We start from the raw sequence: 21,579 nt of genomic DNA, 5'->3' as shown, positions 1-21,579 counted from the left end.
AGTTGTGGACAAGTAATGTAGAAGACAATTTTCATATAAAATTGGGCAGTTTATAATTTTATTCTCACCTTTAGGGTTGCTAGCCAATGGACTGGATAGTCCTCTTATTTTGCTGGTGAGAAAAATCAACATTTGGGAAATTATTTCCCCTAGAGTCATTTGGGGGGGCGGTCAGTAACAGACAAATGAGTTTGACTACAACAAAAGGAATGCTTCAGGAACTTTGGGATTAGAATTAGGAGAAACAGTGCTTCTTTTTACTAGGCATTTAGAAAAATTTTAAATCATAAATTTACTTAATAGTACTATGCTGTAACCTAATGATTTTAAGCGGCTAAATGAATTTAAGCCTTTTTATGTTGGAAGTACATTGTTATTACATACCTCTTTTCAGTCAGGTAGCCTGTGAATCTTTCCAAACAACTCAAATTTTGGCTGAGGGTAACTTTATCTTAAAATAATGCTTTATGCTGCATGAGTGCTTGCTAGCTATGTTTCTAGACATTTTAGTATAGTTGCAGAGATAAGAGATACATTTATCTATCTGCATGGATGATTGAATGGCCAGCAACCACTGTTTCAACAGGCTTGAGAACTCAGTATTGATCCATCCATGCTGGAATCACAAACATCATCCTGCTTTTGGAACAGCTGGATGTCATTATGAGTCTCCTAGACAGACCCAGGTAGAGCAGTTTCTTTCTAGTACTATGGAGAAAGGTCAGCTGTAGTAGATAAAGAAGAAATATGCTGAGTTTGGGATTTGATGGTTTCCACAATGCTAGCTCCATGATCCACCTCCTTTGTCTGCTTGTAAATATTTAGATTTGGTGTTGGCATGTGCCCCAGGAGTTTAATTAGCTATACATAGAAAAATGGGGCTTTCTTGGGTTGAACAACCTAGCAGAAATTCGTTAAAAACACCACATTCACTGACAGTCAGCATTAGAACCATGGAGTGGTCCAGGCTTTGTGGATCGTGGGATATGAGCCAGGCTATGGTCCTGAAAGACAGCCACAGCCATGTTTTTCTTTCTTTGGGGCTGTAGCTTCAGGGCTCCATTGTGATTTTATGGATTTGTTTTGTCTTCATTTGCTTGTGATCACTGTGTCTAGGTAAAGTCTTTCCCCATGCATGGTCATTTATCTTATAATTGCATGAAGTTATCTTGTTCTTTTCTGACATTAAAGACAAACTAAATTATTGCCTAGTAATTTAAAACTTTAATAATGAATTTTAGTATGACTGTAAGAATACCCAACTAGCTAATTATACATTAACTGCCCTCATTTCTAGAAGGGTAATAACAAATCCTACTACCGTGTTTTAGCTTGCAATCTTTTAAGGTAAGCAGGGTCATACCAGGTTTAAACCAGGATGAATTGACCTCTCAAGAACACCTAAGTAAGGTGGGAAGTGTTTTGAGATCGACATGGCAACAAGGGGAATGTTTTTTGGTGAACAAAAGTCTGTTTTCTTCATTCTGATCTATGTAGTAGCATTCATTTCCTTCTGCAGATCTCTACGGTTTAAATACATTGTGGAGAGGGAGTTGCAATTAGGCAATGGATGGAAGATGATTTTCTAAGACAGTGGAATGCTTTAAAACGTTCCGTGTTATAAAACTACACACCTCTGGTTGGTGACCTGGTGATCTGGCAGTTAGGATATATCTGGTATTCCACCAAGTTTTAATTAGTACCCTATGTCTTTGACATTGCTCTTTCCCACATATAACAGGAATACCTATTTTTAGCTTGGAATACTTAAAAAAGTGTAATGGTAGTGTAGTGAGATTAAGTATATCTCTCAGGAATATTGCAAAAATTCTTCAAGTGTTTGCTGATTCTTATTAATTCCTGCTGATTGCTCTCTCTCTTTTTTAAGAGGTGTGAGGAGAGAAGAGTTTTGTTTTTTGCATGCATGACCCTCTTCATGAGACTTTATTCTATCTTTAAAAGATCCGCATGGACTAACACGAGATCACGTGTACATCTAATGAGTTTCACACCCTTTGTATATTTTATCCACACAGAAGACCCTCTCAGTTAAGTGATTGGACACATTCTTGAATGTATCATCTGGGATACTGGTTTGCTGTATGTATTATTCCATTAAAGCATGTTAGCATTCAGTGGCCAGCTGGTTCTGTGTCACAGCACCACACAAGTCTTTGTGGTGGTCTGCTTCAGCTTGCCACATGTGTGCCCTCAAACAGCTAGTAAGAGAATATTTAATCTCAAGGCCATTTCTTTTTTCAAATCTACCTGCCTATCTGAAGGCATTCCTCCTAATTGGCTTTATTGAGGTTTTCCTCTAGGGGATGTCTGTCACCTTTTAGGGCCCACTGCTTACTCAGTCTTTCATACATAACAACTGCTTGACTATATGCAATGCTGATCCTCCAGCTGAAGAGAGGTATAGGTTTCTGGCTCCTCCTCCTTTTAGGGGGTAGAATTTCACTGTTTTTAGTATTCACAGACTACAAGCAGAAGAAAATTAAAGTAAAAGACTCAAATTCATCATTAATAGTGCAACTTCTTAAGAGCTGACAAGAGTAGAAAAGTAAAGATCTATTAATTAACCCAAAATTCTTAGATAACCTGAAGAAATCTGGAAATTTTATTTGTCCTCTTTCAGTCTTGTAAACTTTGACCACATATATGTCAGTGTGTTTTCATACATATTGTTAGATACCACCCCCCCCCAAAAAAAAGGACAAAAAAAAAAAAACCTTGAGCAAATGAAATGGAATTCTATGATTGTTTTTATTTTGAACATGTAACTATAAATTCATGGCTTGCTTAGCAATATGATGAATTAATTACGGTTCCTTATAAGATGAGCAAAGTCAATCAATGGGATTTTGAAAGGTCAGCTGATGATTTTCTCTAGCAAATCAAGGATAGCATGGGTTTGTTTGGTTTTTTAAAATTATTGTATTTTTGGCTGAGTTGAGTCTTGGTTGCTGCGCGCGGGCTTTCTCTAGTTGCGGAGAGCAGGGGCTACTCTTTGTTGCGGTGCGCGGGCTTCTCATTGCGGTGGCTTCTCTTGTTATGGAGCACGGGCTCTAGGTGCACAGGCTTCAGTAGTTGTGTCACGTGGGCTCAGTAGTTGTGGTTCACGGGCTCTAGAGCACAGGCTCAGTAGTTGTGGCGCACAAGCTGAGTTGCTCCGCGGCATGTGGGATCTTCTTGGACCAGGGATCGAACCTGTGTCCCCTGCATTGGCAGGCGGATTCTCAACCACTGTGCCACCAGGGAAGCCCCGGATAACATGGTTTTAATTCCCAGGTGATCTCAACTTACTTAGCCATCAGCTTCAACTATAATGGCCAAAAGCCATGGAAAGAGGAGGTCGCAGTCATTGGTTCTGGTTCACTAGAATCTACTTCTTGTGGGTTTTTACCCAGCTTTTTACCTCTCTGATTGTGAGCAGGACTTTTCCTTTCTTCCTCTCCTTTTAGCCCTGCTCCCTATTGAATTACAAAACAGTTAAATACCTTAAGGAGTCATGGCTAACTCAGTGATTCTGAGCTTTGGAAGCCAGGAGTCCTCCAGGAGGGAGAAGGTCAGAAAAATGTAAGTTTGTTTGGATAGCATGCTTCTGGAGTACGAAGTTTTGTAGGAAAAGAAAAGGAACTTGCTCTTGATGGGCAATGACCTGAGTGTTTTAAGGAAGTGTTCTCTGCTTCCAAAGGTAAGAGTTTGGAGGCTGGAAGGCCATCCAGAGATGGTTGTCCTAATCCAGGTCTAGAAAGATACATTGGGCTTGATGTAGTTACATGCCAGTGGAAACAGAAGAGGAACTAGAGGCATTTCACTAGGATTAATAGTGAGTCTGGGAAATTGACTGAGTACATGGAATAAAGGAGGAAGGCCTAACCAAGGTCCTTCCGGAGGTTTGGAGCCGTCGATCTAGGTTTTAGGAGAAAGGAATAGGTGCTCAGGGAAATAATTTTAGGCATGTTTAAGACCAGAAATGTAAAGGACCAATTAGAAGGATTTGCTAGTTATCAGCATAGACTTATTTCTTTAAAATTGTGAGATGATGAGCTTCCTGGAGTAAGAGTATAAAATACACTCTGTATTACAAAGACCACAGAATTCACATTGCTGAGCAAGTGGCTGATGTCTTTCCAAACAAGTTTTTTTGTATGTTTTTTGTTTGTTTGGCTTTAAAAAGAAGGAACCCAGGGCCTCGGACATCTGGGGAACAAGGAGTGGGGTGAGAAAAGGGGGGAAGGATAGGTGGCATTGGAGAAGGGAGAAGGGCTATGATGGCTGGTGGTACCTGGCCGTGACTGTGCTGTACCATGGTGGTGTTTCCTGAGTCACAGCATTTGGGGTGTTAAATCTGAAAAACAAACAAAGATTATGCAAGTTCAAGTCTCTGAGAGGACTGCTGGCTTGGTAATTGTGGTTCCTGATGGGGCTGACCAAATCAAGCTTTGGCATCCACAGGGTTTTAACCTGAAGATAGCAGTATGCTTTACAAAGGTTTCCATTTTAATGTTCAAAGGAAATAGAGGAAGAAGAAATAACTTATGGTCACTGGTTCATAAACAGCCAAGAATAAAACATGAGATATGTGATTCATCCCCTCCTGAGTGTCTTCTCTTTTAAGCCATGTACCCATCTTTTTGTGAGTCACCTGGAGTAGGGTGGCTTTACTTTAGGAATTGGTGCAGGGTGTCCTTGATGGCACAGTGGTTGAGAATCCGCCTGCCAATGCAGGGGACACGGGTTCGACCCCTGGTCCGGGAAGATCCCACATGCCACGGAGCAACTAAGCCCGTGCGCCACAACTACTGAGCCTGCGTTCTAGAGCCCACGAGCCACAACTACTGAGCCCGAGTGCCGCAACTACTGAAGCCCACGTGCCTAGAGCCCATGCTCCACAATGAGAGAAGCCACTGCAATGAGAAGCCCGCGCACTGCAATGAAGAGTAGCCCCCCGCTTGCCACAACTAGAGAAAGCCCGCGCACAGCAACGAAGACCCGACACAGACAAAAAAAAAAAAGAATTGGTGCATTTTTGTGTGGGTGACTCATTTTAATTATTAATAAGTATTCCTTGAGGGATACAGGTAGCTGTAATTTCTTCTGAGAAGATGGCATATTTGTATTAATATTTTAGTCCTTTGATGTAGTTTGAAGCCTATTTTATAGTCATTTTTAGAAATGTGTATTTCTTCTTGTAAGGAGCTGCAGTATTCTCTTTTTGCAGATGAAGAAATTGAGATGCAGAGAGGAAGAGACCTGCTTTCCTACCTATAGTTTGGAATACCTCCACCTGGAGTGAATGATGGTGACAGCAGTGTGCAGAAAAAGGACAATGAAAGGGTCAGGGAGGGCTACTAAATTAGAGCCTCTTCAGCAGCTTAGCTGTCAAGACCTAAACATTTTCTTGAGCTAGAGAACCCACAAGCACATAGCTCTTCCCATTTGGTCTCTGGGGTTAGGAGTGTGTAGAGTAGGCAGTGCATTTCTGCACACGTATCACAAACATGCAGATGCTAACCAATCCTAAATCAGAAGCCCTGGGGTAGGTATGCATATTTTGAAAAACCCTGTGGGTAATTTTAATGGACGAACAACCAGGACCTAGACTTGCCCAAGAACCATTGCTGTAGACTGAGTGGGGTAAATGCTGCTTTTGATGAGAGATAAGTATAATTTGAGTGTTTTTAAAAATTAAATATGGATATAAATCATTAGTTTATGTGCCTAAGCTGAACTATGAGTGTTGTAATATTGTTAACATTAATACTGTAAGATCAGGTTGAAGAATCAGTCCTAATGAACTGCATTTTGGTAAGTGCTGATTTAGTCCAAGGCAAAAGTAAGAGCTGTTTGCTCATGGTAGACCATACTTATCAGGGTTCTTGGGACTTTCTTTAAAAATTAAGGTATCCAGGGCTTCCCTGGTGGTGCAGTGGTTGAGAGTCCGCCTGCCAGTGCAGGGGACCACGGGTTTGTGCCCCGGTCCGGGAAGATCCCACATGCCGCGGAGCGGCTGGGCCCGTGAGCCATGGCCGCTGAGCCTGCGCGTCCGGAGCCTGTGCTCTGCAATGGGAGAGGCCACAACAGTGAGAGGCCCGCGTACCGCAAAAAAAAAAAAAATTAAGGTATCCAGTAATGGGGGCACTGACTGTAATCTCTAGATTGTGCGATCCATGTCTGGTTCTCTCCCTTCCAAAAAGTGGAAGGTCAGTGTTTTTTAAAAGACTTTGGAACTGATAGATGTTTTATATTATTAACAATTCTAGGGGGAAAAATTTTTATTATGATGGATTTTTCCAAAGATGAGTATCTTTATTTCATTCTTGGTTTATGGTTTATGTCTCTTCTGCTAGAATATTTATCTTGAAAGAAGATTTTGTGCACATCTGCATGTTTGAGAGATGTTTCTTTGGGGAGGAACCTCTCAATGGTAGTCATTCTGTTAGCCACTTTCAGGAATACTTTACTGCTTTAAAATGGCCATGGCAACAACATCCTGGCCTTCAAAAGCTGTCATCTTTACCCAAAACTGGGCTGCGTACTTTTCCTTTCCTGCTCTTCTGTTTTAGAGGTGTGACTCAGCACATCTGTAAAGTGGATCAAAAGTATGTTGATGTCGGAAGACAGTAGACACAGGAAAGGAGAAACCAATAATTGAAGGTTCTTTTTTTTTTTTTTAATTGAGGGTTCTTTTATTTGTTTGGAACAAATACATAGGCAAAGCCACTTATTGGTAGCTTGAAAAACTTAAAAGTAATGGTGAGGGGTATAAAATCTTTTCATGGAACACATGAAACACCTAGTTATGAGACATGTTGTCTGCAGTATTTCTCAAGTCCTGAAGTGCTTCTGAACTTAAAACCTGCACTTTATTTTTTTTCAAGTTTTTTGTTGTTTGATAGGAACATTCAGCTGTTAATCTTTTGGGGGCAGCACCAATAATGCTGATGTGGCAGGAGAGGTCCCCAGTTTACTCCTGAACATTCTCTGCTTAGAGACCATCCTGTTGGCCTTGAACATGTGAGAAAGAGAAACTTTGGGGAGGAGGGTGGCCATTTCTGAGGGTATACAGTTTGATGCAGAGATGTGGGGAGCTTTTGCCATCATGGTTGAGACAGTGTTCCTTTCATCCACTAACAGAAGCAGTGTAGTGCATAAGCCCAGGTTTGAAACCCAGCCCCTTGGACAAGTTACCTAACCTCTCTGTGCCTCATTTTCCCCATATGCAAAATGGAGATAGTAATGGTACCTACCTCATTGGCTGTAGTGAAATTAAGAGTGTATATAGGGGCTTCCCTGGTGGCGCAGTGGTTGGGAGTCCGCCTGCCGATGCAGGGGGCGCGGGTTCGTGCCCTGGTCCAGGAGGATCCCATGTGCTGCAGAGTGGCTGGGCCCGTGAGCCATGGCCGCTGGGCCTGCGCGTCTGGAGCCTGTGCTCCGCAACGGGAGAGGCCCGCGTACCGGAAAAAAAAAAAAAAAGAGTGTATATGTAAAGTGTTTACAGGGCCTGGCTTGTAGTAAGGGCTGTGTAAGTGTAAACTCTTGCTGCCATTACTATTACTGTTACTATTATTAGTGTTACTGTAACTCTGCTTTGGGATCATGTTCAGTTTGTAAAACTTGGGGTTCACACCCCTTTTCTTCTTAATTTGCTTACCTTTTAGCATTTTCTACCATTGCCTTGATAACCCACCCACTTAAGGGTAAAGAGAGGAAAATTTTTTTCAGACTTTCCATGTTTTATTAAATGTTTCAAACATATGCAAAAGTAGAAAGGACACATTTATATGCAAATACTATTTTTAAAGGCAAAAAAAGTAAAGTGTCATTTGAAGTGTGAAAATACAAGCCTTTTGCTTTGACATAACTTTTTTAAAATTTTTATTTACTTTTAATTTTTCCTTTTTTTTTTTTTGGCTATGTCAGGTCTTAGCTGGGGCACACAGGATCTTCATTGAGGCCTGTGAGATCCTTCATTACAGTGCGTGGTCTCTTCGTTGTGGCACTCGAGCTTCTCTCTAGTTGTGGCCTGCGGGCTCCAGAGCGCATGGGCTTTGTAGTTTGCAGCACACGGGCTCTCTCGTTGAGACATTCAAGCTCGATAGTTGCAGTGCACGGGCTTAGTTGCCCCACGGCATGTGGGATCTTAGTTCCCTGACCAGGGATTGAACCTGTGTTCCCTGCATTGGAAGGCAGATTCTTTACCACTGGAGCACCAGGGAAGTCCAACATAACTTTTAAAATATTCTTATGCATAACTTTTAAAATATTTTTATGCATCATACTGTGTACATCATTGTAATTCTAGAGAACATAATATTTTACAGACTTTCTCTATTCAGCATTAGAACATAAGCATTTTTCTCTGTCCCTTAGCATTTACAAATAGTTTCAATGATTTTGTACCATGAATAGTTATTGGTTTGTTAAATATGTTGCTTCCTTTAAAATATATATATGTAAAACAGCAGTGAAAATCCTGCCACGGATGGTTGGGGTTATGTTGGAAGATCATTTTTGTTTTGCTTTTTTGATTAAGGATCTCTGCATTTGTTTCCTGGTATGTGGGAATTTTACTTTAATGTGGTTCTTTGGAAAGTTGGCCTTATCAGTTGGCCTTATTGGCCTTATCAACAAGTCCCTAAGTTGGGGTTGAAGGTAAACCTGCTCTGTGTTAGTATCTGGTGCATGAGGATAGGACTGTGCTGGCTGTCATGAAGTACAGCTAGCACAGTCCATATATCACTCTGTAGACCTGAGTGGTCCAATATGGGATCTACTAGCCACATGTAGTTATTTAAATTTAAATTAATTAGAATTAAAGATGAAAGATTTAGTCCTCACAGTCAAACCAGCTATATTTCACGTGCTCAGTAGCCACATGGCTACCATATTGGTAGCAGATGCAGATCATTATCATCATTGCAGAAAGTTCTATTGAATAGTGCAGCTCTAGGTTTTTTTTGACTGCTCAGTTTTTTTACCTTATAGTGACAAGGATGATCTGCTTCTCATAGGATTTTCTAGAGCAGAGGTCAGCAAACGTTGGCTGCCTGATTTTGTATATAGTTTTATTGGAACACAGCCACACCCATCTGTTTATCTATTATCTATGGCTGCTTCTGTGCTAGTGGCAGGGCTGAATGTTGAGTAGCTGTGACAGACCAAATGTGGCCCACCAAGCCTAAATTAGTATTTACTCTGGCCCTTTACGAAAAAGTTTGCTGACCCCTTTTATCTAGACCAGGGTTTCTCAACCTCAGCACTATTGACATTTTGGTCCCAGATAATTATTTGTTGTGAAGGGCTATCCTGTGCATTGTGTTGTAGGATGTTTAGCAGCATCCCTGGCCTCTGTCCAGTAGACGCTAGTGGCACCCCTGCACCTTCCCCCACCCGGTTGTGACAACCAGAAATTTCTCTACACATTGCCAAGTGGCCGCTGGGAAGCAACATCACCCCTGGCTGAGAATCATTAATCTAAAGTGACATGGCTTGACAAAACATTCACTTACAATACTGCATGAGAGCACTCACTCTAAAACAAAATCCATTAGAAAAGCAGAATAAATTGAAGAGTAGTTTCTATGCTACTATACTTTAGCATTCCCTCTTGAAACAGAAATGTTTTTTATAAAACATGATGAGTAACTAGAGTGGGCAGAGAGATGGAAGCGCTAAGGTTCCACAGTTCACTGTCTGCTAACTGAGCAGCGAATAGAATGGAAGTTAGAGCATCTCTGAAGTTATGTGGATATGTGGTTTATTTTACAGGTTTTCAAGCCCTACTTCCTTTATAAAACACTAGGTAACTGCAGGGTTTTTGTTGTTTTTGCTGTGTATGTAGATGTGCACCCAGCACCTTGTGCTGAATCTAGTAAGAAGGGAGTTGTTAATGTTTATTAAAATGATTATTAATAAAAGCAGTAAATTGGTACTTATCTGTCTTATGATTATGATTTTAAGTGATTCATATAGGTTCCTACCCTCATTACCTAGAATAATTGAAAAACTGGTTATATTTACCTCCATTAGAAGTTAGGAGAATTGAATTAAATGTCAAGGCTTATATAATTGTATTCAGTTCTTTTAAGATCTGGTGCTTGAATACTTTCAGAGTGGGGATTTTCAAAGCTGTAGAAAATGGCGATGTTAAGAAATTAACTGCTTGCTTTGTAAGAATGTAGAGTGCTGTACAGTATTGGGGTACAAGTTTTAATAAACCATGTAGTATTTCTAAAATCTCAGTTTACAGAGTGGAGTGAATTCGAATTGGGACAGTTGCCTTTCAAAGAGAATACCAAGTGTACCTGGTTCTTCAAATTAAAATTAAAAATTGGTATTGAAAGGAATATATAAGTCACATGTAATGGACCACTATTTTATGAAAAAATATCAGTGTAGTTAAATATGTTGACTACTGAATTCAAGTGAATTTTAGGTGAACTTGCTTGTTCCATGCATGATATATTTCTTGCTTGTTTTTCAGATCTTACCAATATATTTGAGTCCTTCCTGCCCCAGTTGTTGGCCTATCCCAACCCCATAGATCCTCTCAATGGTGACGCTGCAGCTATGTACCTCCATCGACCAGAAGAATACAAGCAGAAAATTAAAGGTAAGGCAAATAGCTTAGCCTTGAGACAGAAGAACTTAAGTCTGTTAGGTTTTGATCATTAAAAGCCCTTCTTAGTTACTCGTAATTTTTCTCAGGCCTAAAAAGAGACAGCTGTGGGCCAGAGCAGAGCTCACTAGCCTCTGTAGGTTCAAGGGTCAGAGACACCTTTAGAAAGCTGGAGGTTTCAGCAAGAAAGGAGAGAGAAAGCAAAAAAGGAAAGATGAGGAAATGGGTGACTTATTAGTTGGGTGGTAAGTAGACATAACCCTGCCAGAAATCCCTGTGACCCCCTATTTGAAAGAAACTTTGCTTTCATTTGCTTCCTCTTGTCTTAGAAAATTAGAAAATTGGACTGGAGAGTAAAGTATTAATTGAAAGGCATAGTCTCACATTGGTTTATAAATGGAATCATCCTGGCCCTTCAGGACAGCAGTTAACTTTGGGAGTTGGGAAATAATTACCAAATTCATCTTTAGACTTCGTTTTATTATATCATTTTACCTGTTGAATAAAAATTACCCAACTGGCTTCTTTTCTTGGTCCCATACTGATTTGCTTACATTTTGGGAAGTTTACATCGAAGGCACATTTCTACTGCAGATACCTGGCCCCAGTGCCCTGGTGCTATGGATTTTTCTATTAAAACTTAAAATGTGCTATTAAAGTTTAGAAATGTGCAAATGGTGGTAGCACTAGTTAGCTCATCCTTTAAGATTTAGGATCCTGTTTTCCCATTCTCAGTTTACAGGCTAATGGGAATTTCATTAAAATGAAAATGTGGTTGTGAAAGAACAGCTAAAGCTACACACAGGGTTACCAGCATTCACCACGTTGTCCTTTTACCTCTGTCTATGTTTGAGAACTTTCATAGTGAAAAGTCTAGATACATAAAGTTCCACCAGAAAGGAGAGGAGTTCAAAGTCCATGAAAATAGGCCTACTCTTCTTAACAAATGGCAGGCATTGGTATTTACCCAATTTTTAGCTTGACTCGTTCATCTGCACAGCAGCTCAGAACATGAGCTTCTGCAAAGTGTATAGCCCCTCTGAGTACATTTGCAGGAGATGGCAGTAGAAATAATTTATGAGAGCCCAGAATGCATAGGTCTTCACTCTTAAATATGAAAGTATGAGACAGGATGTGAGCATCTGGGCCTATTTGTTGAACAGTAGTTTTTCCTTTTCTTCGTCTTCTCCTTCTTCCCTGGTCTCGTAGGGTATTGTTTGGTACTTTTTGTTGAGATAAAGTAAAAATAAATCTACTCTAATTAACTTACTTAGGTCTCAGGTGCTTTGCAAATTAATATCTAATTTATGTAACCAGACATAGCCAAAGAAACATAATTCAAGAAAACATGTATTTCATTTTTAACCAGATAAAATTCTGTTATGAGACTGTCTTACTTTGACATAAGAATCACTTAACAGTGTCTGCAACCCACAGATATCTCTGTGCAGAGCATATTTCTATAGTTCTTGTATTCATTATGCCTCTATTTAACACTATTCCTGTTTTAGTACATATCTGTTATAGTCCCAGTTACAAAAGGAACCTAACCTACGTTTTTATCTTTGAACAGCAAGCTCTAGCTTAGGGGGCTCTAGATTTCTGAAACATTAGTGTTGGCTATCACTTCCTTAGTAATCTGAGAAGATCATGACTATCAGACCTGAGCTCACCCCAGCTTCCTACCTTTATATATATCGGGCCCCCCCCCCGCCCCCGCCAATCTTTTCTTTGTTTCTTCCTACAGGAAATAAGAGATCTTATTTCTCGGACCCAGTCCCCCCACCAACATGATCTTGTTCTCCATTTATCCTTCCTCCTAGCACTGTTGGTCTTCCTTCTCTTCCTGGTTACCCACCACCCCCATACTCAAAGGTATCCCCATGTCGGAAGCCTTTATCTGTTTCTGTGGACTCCTTTAGGAGTCCTGCTGTTTGTTTCCCCTCCTCTCTCCTCTTTTTTTTTTTTTTTTTTTTGTGGCTGCATTGGGTCTCACTGCTATATGCAGGCTTTCTCTAGTTGCGGCGATCAGGAGCTTCTCCTGTTGTGGACCACGGGCTCTAGGCGTGCGGGCTCAGTAGTTGTGGCTCACAGGCTCTAGAGCACAGGCTCAGTAGTTGTGGCGCAGGGGCTTAGTTGCTCCGCAGCATGTGGGATCTTCCCGGACCAGGGCTCGAACCTGTGTCCCCTGCATTGGCAGGAGGATTCTTAACGACTGCACCACCAGGAAAGTCCTCCTGTCTTCTTAATCATTTGGATTTTTCTCATGACCCATTTTCCTCTCTGCAGCTTTGGTATTTTACCCCTTACCTTTCTGAAAACTTTTCTCGTTCCATTCCTAAACGTGATCATTCTCATAAGATTTGGGTCCTTCGGCCCCTCTCTCCTTCCTCCACCCGTTAGGGAGCTAATTCACCCCTTACCGCTTTAGATAATCCCCTCCAGGTAGTCAGTTTCCACGCCTGACATCTGAGGTCAGTGTATGTAACCTTTCTTACCGTGAACATGATTCATATTTAGTTGGTGCTATTTTATCTTGTAAATTATTGGGCTTCCCTGGTGGCGCAGTGGTTGAGAGTCCGCCTGCCGATGCAGGGGACACGGGTTCGTGCCCTGGTCTGGGAAGATCCCACATGCCGCGGAGTGGCTGGGCCCGTGAGCCATGGCCGCTGAGCCTGCGTGTCCGGATCCTATGCTCCGCAATGGGAGAGGCCACAACAGTGAGAGGCCCGTGTACCGCAAAAAAAAAGAAAAAAGAAATATTGGACTGTCTGTAGGATGGGGCACCGTTGGAGCTGTCTAAAGATATGTCACTTCTCAAAAACCTTCCCTGAGTGGCATCTTAGCCTGCCATTCAGGGCTCTCTTGTTACTGTGTGTGATCTACATCTTTGCCTTTACTCCTCTAAATATATCAATATGTAACGCACAAATTGGATGAATTTTAGATACCCAACTGTATCTGCTTCCTTAGTTCTTCAGGGAAAGTTTTCAACCATACAGAAAAACAGAGTGACTTAACTACGTACCCACTATCCAACTGTAGCAAAACCTGTACATTTTGCCTTACTTGCTTCAGATTTTTTAAAAGAAAGAAAACAAATATAGTTCTCTCTTAATGTGTTTTAATATCCCAGCCGCTTCCTTCTCCCCTGTGCTTCGGCGAGGCTGTCTATGCCTTTCCCCTGGAGTGGCGTCTCCTATGCTGCAGCTGCCAGAGCTGCTTCAAGGGTCAGTGCAGATACTGCCTTCCTGGCTCTCAGGAGCCACAGTCCCTTCCTCCTGCTTCCCACTGATGGCACTTAACCCCCTAACTGCTTTTATCTTTGTCTGTGTTTCCTGCTCATTAGTGACCTTGCTCTTCATTTTTCTATCTCCTGAAAGGCCTTATCCCAGTAAGCACTTAATACACATTGGTCTCCTTGAATATACTGAAGAAGGCTGATAGTGTCGACTTACAGTGTCCAAGAGCAGTGCCAAAGTGCAGCAACTTCTTTCTACAAAGGAAGAAAAAGTAGCCAACCCAATAGAGAATAAAAATACAATTTCTAAGACTTCAGTAAACATTTCTCTCACTCTCAAAAAAATGAAGGCAAGTTCCTACCTAGCCAGGGGCTTTTGAAATCTCATTATCTCAGCATAAAATTTTGCTCCAATGAATCTGTAGGGGTGTAAGTCAGAAGCCTGCAAACTTTTTCTGTAAAGGCCCAGATTTGGCCACATATGGTCTCTGTCACATACTCATTCTTTCTTTCTTTCTTCCTTTTTAACAGCCCTTTGAAAATATAGAAAATAATCTTAGCTGGCCCTGCACTGCATCATTCAGACTTGGCCCATATACCTTCTCTTCTAGTCCCTGCAACTCCATAGGAGGAAAAACAAAGCATTCAGACGTGAGGATGTGTTTTTCTGGATAGGATTCTGTCCTGTCTTTTCATATTGTGTGTAGGCTACTTACTTGAAAAACCATCTGCACCTAGAGTTCTAGGAAAACGTTTAATTGTGTATTCAGCAGTTCTTAACATTTTTTTCAGCTAGCAGATACAGCCTAGGCTATAGCATCATAAATCTTCAGGTAAATAAATTAATAGGTGGTAAAGTCACTCAGGCTAGCTGTGTCCCCAGGCAGCAGCTCATTCCTGAGCAGATTGAGAGACTGTCTTCACCAGCTGCTTCAAAAACCTGACAGGCAGGATCTGTTTAGACTAAAATCTATTTCTAAAATAATAGATTTGGGCTGACTGTAATTATATAACTGCAAATCTAAAAATGATGCGGGATTTCCTTATAAGTTACTATGGAATCATAACTAGTCCTGTTCTATCTGGGGGGTGAATAGTTTTATTAACATAGAAAGTAAAAGAAAATGTGAGGTTTACATTTCCCCCGTCCATCAAGTTTGGAGGAGTGCAGCCATATCAGTAGGCAACAAGGAGAGAGTGGGAGCGCCCTGGCTGGAAAACTGGGGCCTGGTTAACCCCAGACACTGTCCTGGACGTCTGCCGACCTTCCTGAGCCTTGCAGGCGAGGCCCAGGGTGCTCTGCTGTCTTCTACACATCCACGTGGGAGGTAATGGCCCAAAGAAGATCTAGCATGGTGGTGCAGTGTATCTGTTCCCCTGCAAATCAAGTGTTCAAATTTGCCTCTCTTACTAAGAGGGTGAAATGCATAAACTCCAAAGACACCTCCCTGCACAATTTTCCCCTTAGCTTTAGTGACTATAATAACTGTCATCTTTGTCATTGTCTGTTCCCTACTTCCCAAACCGAATAGGGAAAGCTTGAACCTCCCTGGGACTTGCCAGCTTTGGGGTCGCTGAAGCACATGCCTGCCTGCTCACTATCCTTGTGTTTTTTTAATCCCAACCCCCTGTGCAGAGTACATCCAGAAATATGCAACAGAGGAGGCACTGAAAGAACAGGAAGAGGGCACCGGAGACAGCTCATCGGAGAGTTCTATGTCTGACTTTTCGGAAGATGAGGCCCAGGATATGGAGTTGTAGTAAAAAAAGCACCTGCTTTTCAGAAAGACTATTATTTCCTAACCATGAGAAGCAGACTATAATATTCATATTTAAACAAAGCAATTTTTTTTATTACTAAACAAGGTTTTTATGAATAATAGCATTGATATATATATATTATATATCACCCTTTAGATCTTGATTTCTTGGTCATTTCTCAACCTGAGGTGCATAGCATATTCCCACATTCCATTTTGGTAGCAATATGCGGTCCGAATGCATGCATTCATAAGTCCATTTAGCCAAGTCAGCCTGTGTGCTACTGAACTGTCAAAAGAAACAGCCGCTCTGATAGATAGACATGAGTAAAAATAACAGGAAAAAGTTGCTTCTTTTATTGACGGTTCCAAAGAAACAAACCAAACCAACCAGCTCTTGGATGTGAAGATAGAATAGTACTTTTTCAAACTGGAAAGGAAGAAATTGGGGAGGAAAAGCCCTGCTTGGGAGCATTTAGAGCCAGCCATGTCAGAATCAGAGCTGCTTCTTCCTGTGCATCCTAGGTGGCCCCATTTCTGTGGAGTAACAGTATAAAACAGGGAGCTAATAATTTTTTTGACTTGGATTTTAAGTACATTTTTATATGTAGATTCCTGCCCTTCTCGCTACCAGGCCCTGCAGCCACAAGTGTTTTGCTTTGGAGAACCTTTTGGAAATGTTTTCTGAATCTGATTCTTTTTCTTGGGGGTAGAATTTGTAATCCAGACCTGTTTTTTGAGAGGACAGGACAGGAAGAGAAAAGTGACTGGGAAGATGTTTCCTCTCATCCAACACGTGCAGAGTCACATCCTCATCCTATTGTTGGCCACTGTGAGACTGCTACCCTGGACTCAGAGCTTTATATTTGAGGATGGTTGTGGGGTTTGGTTTTTTTTTTTTTTTCTTTTTGGTGTGTGTGCATTGTGCTTAGGTTGCAAATTTAATCTTCACCTACCAAGAGATGGCCTCCTCCTTGGACAGCCACTCAGTGGACCATTAGACTTGGGAAGAAGACCCTTCTGGTGGCTGTGACTCCTGGGTACTCTCATTCAGGTTTTGATTTTGTTTTCCCTTCTGCTGCTGCTCTTGGCAGCAGCCTGATCATCGTCTGCTCGTGGGAGTGGGAAATAGGTATTTTAGACCCAACTCACATTCTAAATTTAAAATGAGTAATAATTGGAACAAATAAAGGTTCTTGTACCCAAAGTGACTCTACATGGGAAAAACAAACAGCTTTTTTTTTTTTCAGAGTGAGACTGAATAGGAGGAAAGGATTCAGAAATATGATGTAGAACAGGTTTTGAAGGAAGAGAATTTTCTCTCCTGTATGTGTTAAGAGGAAATCAGTTTAAATGCCTGCTAATCAAATGTTTACTCAGCTAACCATATGTCCAGGTTGCTGGCAGAGTTTCTTTCAGATCTGAGTGTTGCCTGCTGAATTTGGAGAACTTCAGACATTAGCTGGTGGGGGGGGGTGGGGGGGTGGTTGACACAACCAGTAGGACAATAGCAAAATTAGCCAATCCTGAAATCTTCTCGAGATGATTTTTGAATGTCCTACTGGGATAATTTAATCCTTCTCTCTGTGTGTTTTTAGTTTATAAGTGCTATATTCCGCAAAATTTGAGTCAATGAGATTGAAGATACCCTATCTTTTTTATTCAAAAAGCACAATCTTTTCTTTGAAAATCTATATAAAGTACAACTTGTTTTTAGCATGATTATTTTCCTAAATAAAAACAAAGAATTTACTTATTTTATGTTAATTACGGGCATGAAGCAAAAGGTTTTCTTTTTTAAAAAAAAAATTAAAAGTGCAGTTATGTAGGGCTGTGGTTAGTTAACCGTACTGAGTTATCTATCTAGCATTTGTGGCTTGTTGGAAGGGTAGTATTAACTATTTAACATGTAATGGAGTACTTTAACTCTTATCTAGCACGTTGTCTTCTCATTACTTTGGGGGAGGGAGGGTCTCTGCTGGCACTGTCTAACTTGCTTACCTGCTGAATTAGCAGTTTGCTTGTGCTATAACCGTTATTTGTAGGTGCGACTTAGGGTAGGCTTAAAGTGCTGGGTGGTGATTTGAGTTCAAACAATAAAAAACTGTATTTTTTCAATATTGTATAAACAATAGTGTTCTAATTACCGTTCAAAGAAAATAATGTCCAGATAATAATTGCTTTTAATCTTGTCAAAAAACAAAAACAAAAACTAGTAGAACCAAGTTTAGGGATGGTATGTGAGCAGTGCCACAGCTCTGCTCCCTGACTAAATCCATGTTTCTCTAACCAAAAGACATCAGCTTGCCTGTGATCGAGAACTCCAGCACTAGGAATCTGTTGGTGCAGAATTTCCAAATGAAGATTTGTTGGAGGTTGCAGGGGTTAAGAAGCAGATCTGAGTATGGCTACAGTGTGTATGCACGTGTGTGCGCGCCCATCCAAGTCTGTGTGATAAAGGTGTAACTAGGCTTCTCTGCTAGCACTGGAAGCTCCTGGAAATTGCTGCTCAGATCACACTGTACCCTCTCATTCTGTGCAAGTCTATCCTTTTTGGGCACTAACCTTGATCCCATGCATGTTTTTGGCTCTGTGTGGAGCTTTTCCTCTCCACTTGGAAATTGACTTTTGATATGTTGAACAGAATCCCTTCTTACACTAACTTTTCGTCCCTTCCCTGTGCCTGGGAGAGGTAGGAGTAGGAGAGGAAGCTGGAAGAGGGCCTGGCTGTGATTCTGAGGACTCTGGGCCCCCAGTAGTAGATGGTAGAGTGAGTCTGGAGCAGGGGGTGGTATGACACCAAAAGCTTTTCCACGTTGTCCCATCATAACACTCAGAGAAGCATTCAGAGCCCCTCAGAAAGGCTGCACATTATTGCTTTTAAAGGTGGTGGTGGTAGGTCAGAGCTGCTTCTGGCAGTTTCCCTTCCCTTCCCTTCCCTTCTTTAGTACCCAACATTTTTGAAATCCTGCCTTGTGGTTTACCAGCGCAAGCCATTCTTTGCCCCTGTTCAAATGACTGAGCTCCAGCTCTCGCCAAACACCAACAAGCAAGATGGCTGCACCACAGCAGCCTGCAATCCGCTACCCTCCAGCCACCCCAGCACCGGGGCCTCGTGGGTTGCGTTTTAAGGTAGCCAACCTAGACACTGGCGTATTTGCTCTTTTGTCTTCAGTTGTATCGCGCTACTTGAGGTTGCTGTGCAGTTTCAACCAGCGTTTTATACTAGTGAGATAATTATCAGAAGTTGCCATATCTCTCTCCAGTACCTAACGTTTTTCTTCCACTCCAAAAGCTGTTCTAATTGCCAACTGGCTGATATAAGCTCCAGAAGAGTGTCTCCCCTCGAAGGAATTTTTTCCCTCACAAGGCTCCCTGAAGCCCTAGTTGGCCTTGGCCTGACACTTGCTTTTTATTAGGCCTCCTATTGGGATGGCTGAGAATCATGAAAGACAGATCCTCTGCTAGCCCCCGTGGTGAAGTTGTTAGATACCAACTTTCTGGGAACTAGTGTTTGACTTTAAATGGCATGTGACCCTTCTGTGTTCTAGGGACTCAATTAGAAAAGTGAAAGCCATTAACAAAAGTTAGAGTTTTATTCATCTCACCAACTTCCTGACTGGGTTCACAGCCTTGTTGACTGAAATCATTTCTGATTGAGCTCAAAGACCTGCATTTCTTTGGACTTCTGAATCCATGTTCATATTTTCTCTGGCCACTGAACACCTTGGTGATTCCATTAGGGACTGAATGGAGTGGAGGCCCCTTGGGGGGAAGGGAGAGTAAACCCTCAGGTATGCAGTTTCTCCACTCACCTGAGGAAGGGCCAGGACTCTTAATTCAGCAAATATTCATCTTGGCCGTGGGCTTGGGAAGAAATGGCCATTATTTACTGATTGTATTTGGTACATATTGTGTGATACTTGAAGAGATAAAAGGGACTTACCAGCCCTTAATTGAAATCTAAGCTTTTTATCACTTATTTTTTCCTTGCCCCCTCTCCTCCCTTCCACCTTTTACCTTGCATTGTGATGATCTAGTGGGCACTTCTGTCAACAGGACAAATGCCTCCTCTGACTATAACCTCTTAATAGTTGTGTATAATGAAAACTGTAAACTTTTTTAAATAAAATGTGTATATACCTTGGCAAATGGCTGGACCTTGATCAATAAGATAATAGCCCCCATGATTACTAAGCCCGATATTTTAGAACACCCTCCCTACTCATCCGGCTCCTCTGAGCAGCAGACGATGGCTTGCTTTTTTTTTTTTTTTTTTTTTTTTAACTGAGACTCTCCTACGAGGCAGGTGACTGGGTTAGTTTGGGAAGGGATTGTCATATGTAGGCAGTAGTAACTGAGAGGCCCTGCCTACAAGAGCCCTACCCCTATACCTGGAGTGGCAGGTGACTGCTGGCTATAAACAGGGCTGGCTCTGAGGCTTCTCTACCAGAGCCTTGAAAATCCATCTGTTCTGTGAAGTCCTGTAGCCTGGAGGACCCCGCCTACCCCCATGTGGATCAACAGGTATGGCTCCTGTGTTGCTGTTCAGCCCAAACCTCTAGACCCTGTTAACTAATGCTGAGCAAAGGGTACCCACTTGGTCTGGAGTTCACAGACAGTACAGCTTCCTGCTGGGGCTGGTCTGCCTCAACAAGGAAGGGGGAAAGCCGTGGGTGTTGCTTCTGAAGCTGATCACTGCATTAGCCCAACATTTCAGTTCCTTTCTAAAAGCATATGTCCTCATCTGCCACCAGGTGGCGATGTTGCCTCATTAGTCTATTTACTTTTGCTGGATTTAGTTAGAAGAGACCCTTTAGACAAAGGGAAAAGTTGTCCTTGGGTCACATGTCCTCATTCCCCCAACTCTCTTCCACTGTTTTCTTCTCCTTATTCATTTCTCCCACACTCCCTTTTTTTCCTCACTGCATCCCGATGTAGTTGACTGTAGGCACAGCTTTGTATCTACCAGAGAGGAGGAGGGTAATAAGGCCACCCAGGAACCCTGCCAACAGACATCTCAAGCGCCCCTGGCTGCCTCCAGTGCTCAGAAACGAAACAGTCAACAGAAGGCTTTGCTGTTGGTCTTCACTAACTCCTCAGCCATGGTCACAGTGGACCAAAGGACGGAACCAGTGCTGTGAGTCCTGGTGCCATCTCTTCTGATAACCAGCTGTGCGGCCTTGAGCTCTGTGGGCCTCAGGTTCATCTCTAACATGTGGTCCCTAAACTAGTAGGTTCTGACTGACACTTTGTGACTCAGAACTCCATACAGGCTCTGAAATGAAACCATACCATAGGACTCAGTATCCTGAGAGAGGATATTATATCAACCTGAAAAACACCAAGGTTTCAAGACCAGAGGTTAGAGTTTTAGGACCCAAAGAGCTTTGGGGATTTAGAGCACCCATTTTCCAGCTGAAAGAATTAGATCTATGGGTCACATGAACAGTCATCCTATTGATCTCACGCAGGCAGCTGCTTTTAAAAACCCCATGAGGGGGACTTCCCTGGTGGCGCAGTGGTTGGGAATCCACCTGCCAATGCAGAGGACACAGATTCGAGCCCTGTTCCGAGAAGATCCCACATGCTGCGGAGCAACTAAGCCCGTGCACCACAACTACTGAGCCTGAGCGCCACAACTACTGAAGCCTGTGCGCCTCGAGTCCGTGCTCTGCAACCATAGGAGCCACAGCAATGAGACGCCCGCGCACCGCAACGAAGAGTAGCCCCTGCTCGCCGCAACTGGAGAAAGCCTGCGCGCAGCAACGAACACCCAACAAAGCCATAAATAAATAAATAAATTCATTTAAAAAAAAAAACATTCCATGAGGAATCTCAGTGCATCCAGTGGGGCTTGGGTCCCTCCCCCACCAGTAATTTCTCCCAGCATCACTCTTACCTCTCAGCCTCAGTCCAGCTGCTTCCCAAGCAGCAGGTGGCTCTCC

General features: G+C 42.2%; 1 protein-coding gene across 3 annotated transcripts in view; it reads left to right on the top strand.

The window, feature by feature from the left end:
* Positions 1-19,929, top strand: part of UBE2H (ubiquitin conjugating enzyme E2 H) — a 98,138-nt gene extending 78,209 nt beyond the window's left edge. For 2 of the 3 annotated variants that reach the window (XM_079932655.1, XM_079932657.1), the window contains 2 exons: positions 10,496-10,624; positions 15,508-19,928. In XM_079932655.1, the coding sequence (XP_079788781.1) occupies positions 10,496-10,624; positions 15,508-15,632 (254 nt within the window). In that variant the 3' untranslated portion in view covers positions 15,633-19,928. Of the gene's footprint in view, positions 1-10,495; positions 10,625-15,507 lie in introns of all 3 variants that reach the window. The other variant, XM_079932656.1, reaches the window with a different exon arrangement.
* The last annotated feature ends 1,650 nt before the right edge of the window (positions 19,930-21,579 follow it).

This window comes from Stenella coeruleoalba, assembly GCF_951394435.1.
Source record: "Stenella coeruleoalba genome assembly, chromosome: 9".
NCBI lineage: Eukaryota > Metazoa > Chordata > Mammalia > Artiodactyla > Delphinidae > Stenella > Stenella coeruleoalba.
Note: the sequence above shows the minus strand (reverse complement) of the source record. Positions and strands in the feature narration are given on the sequence as shown.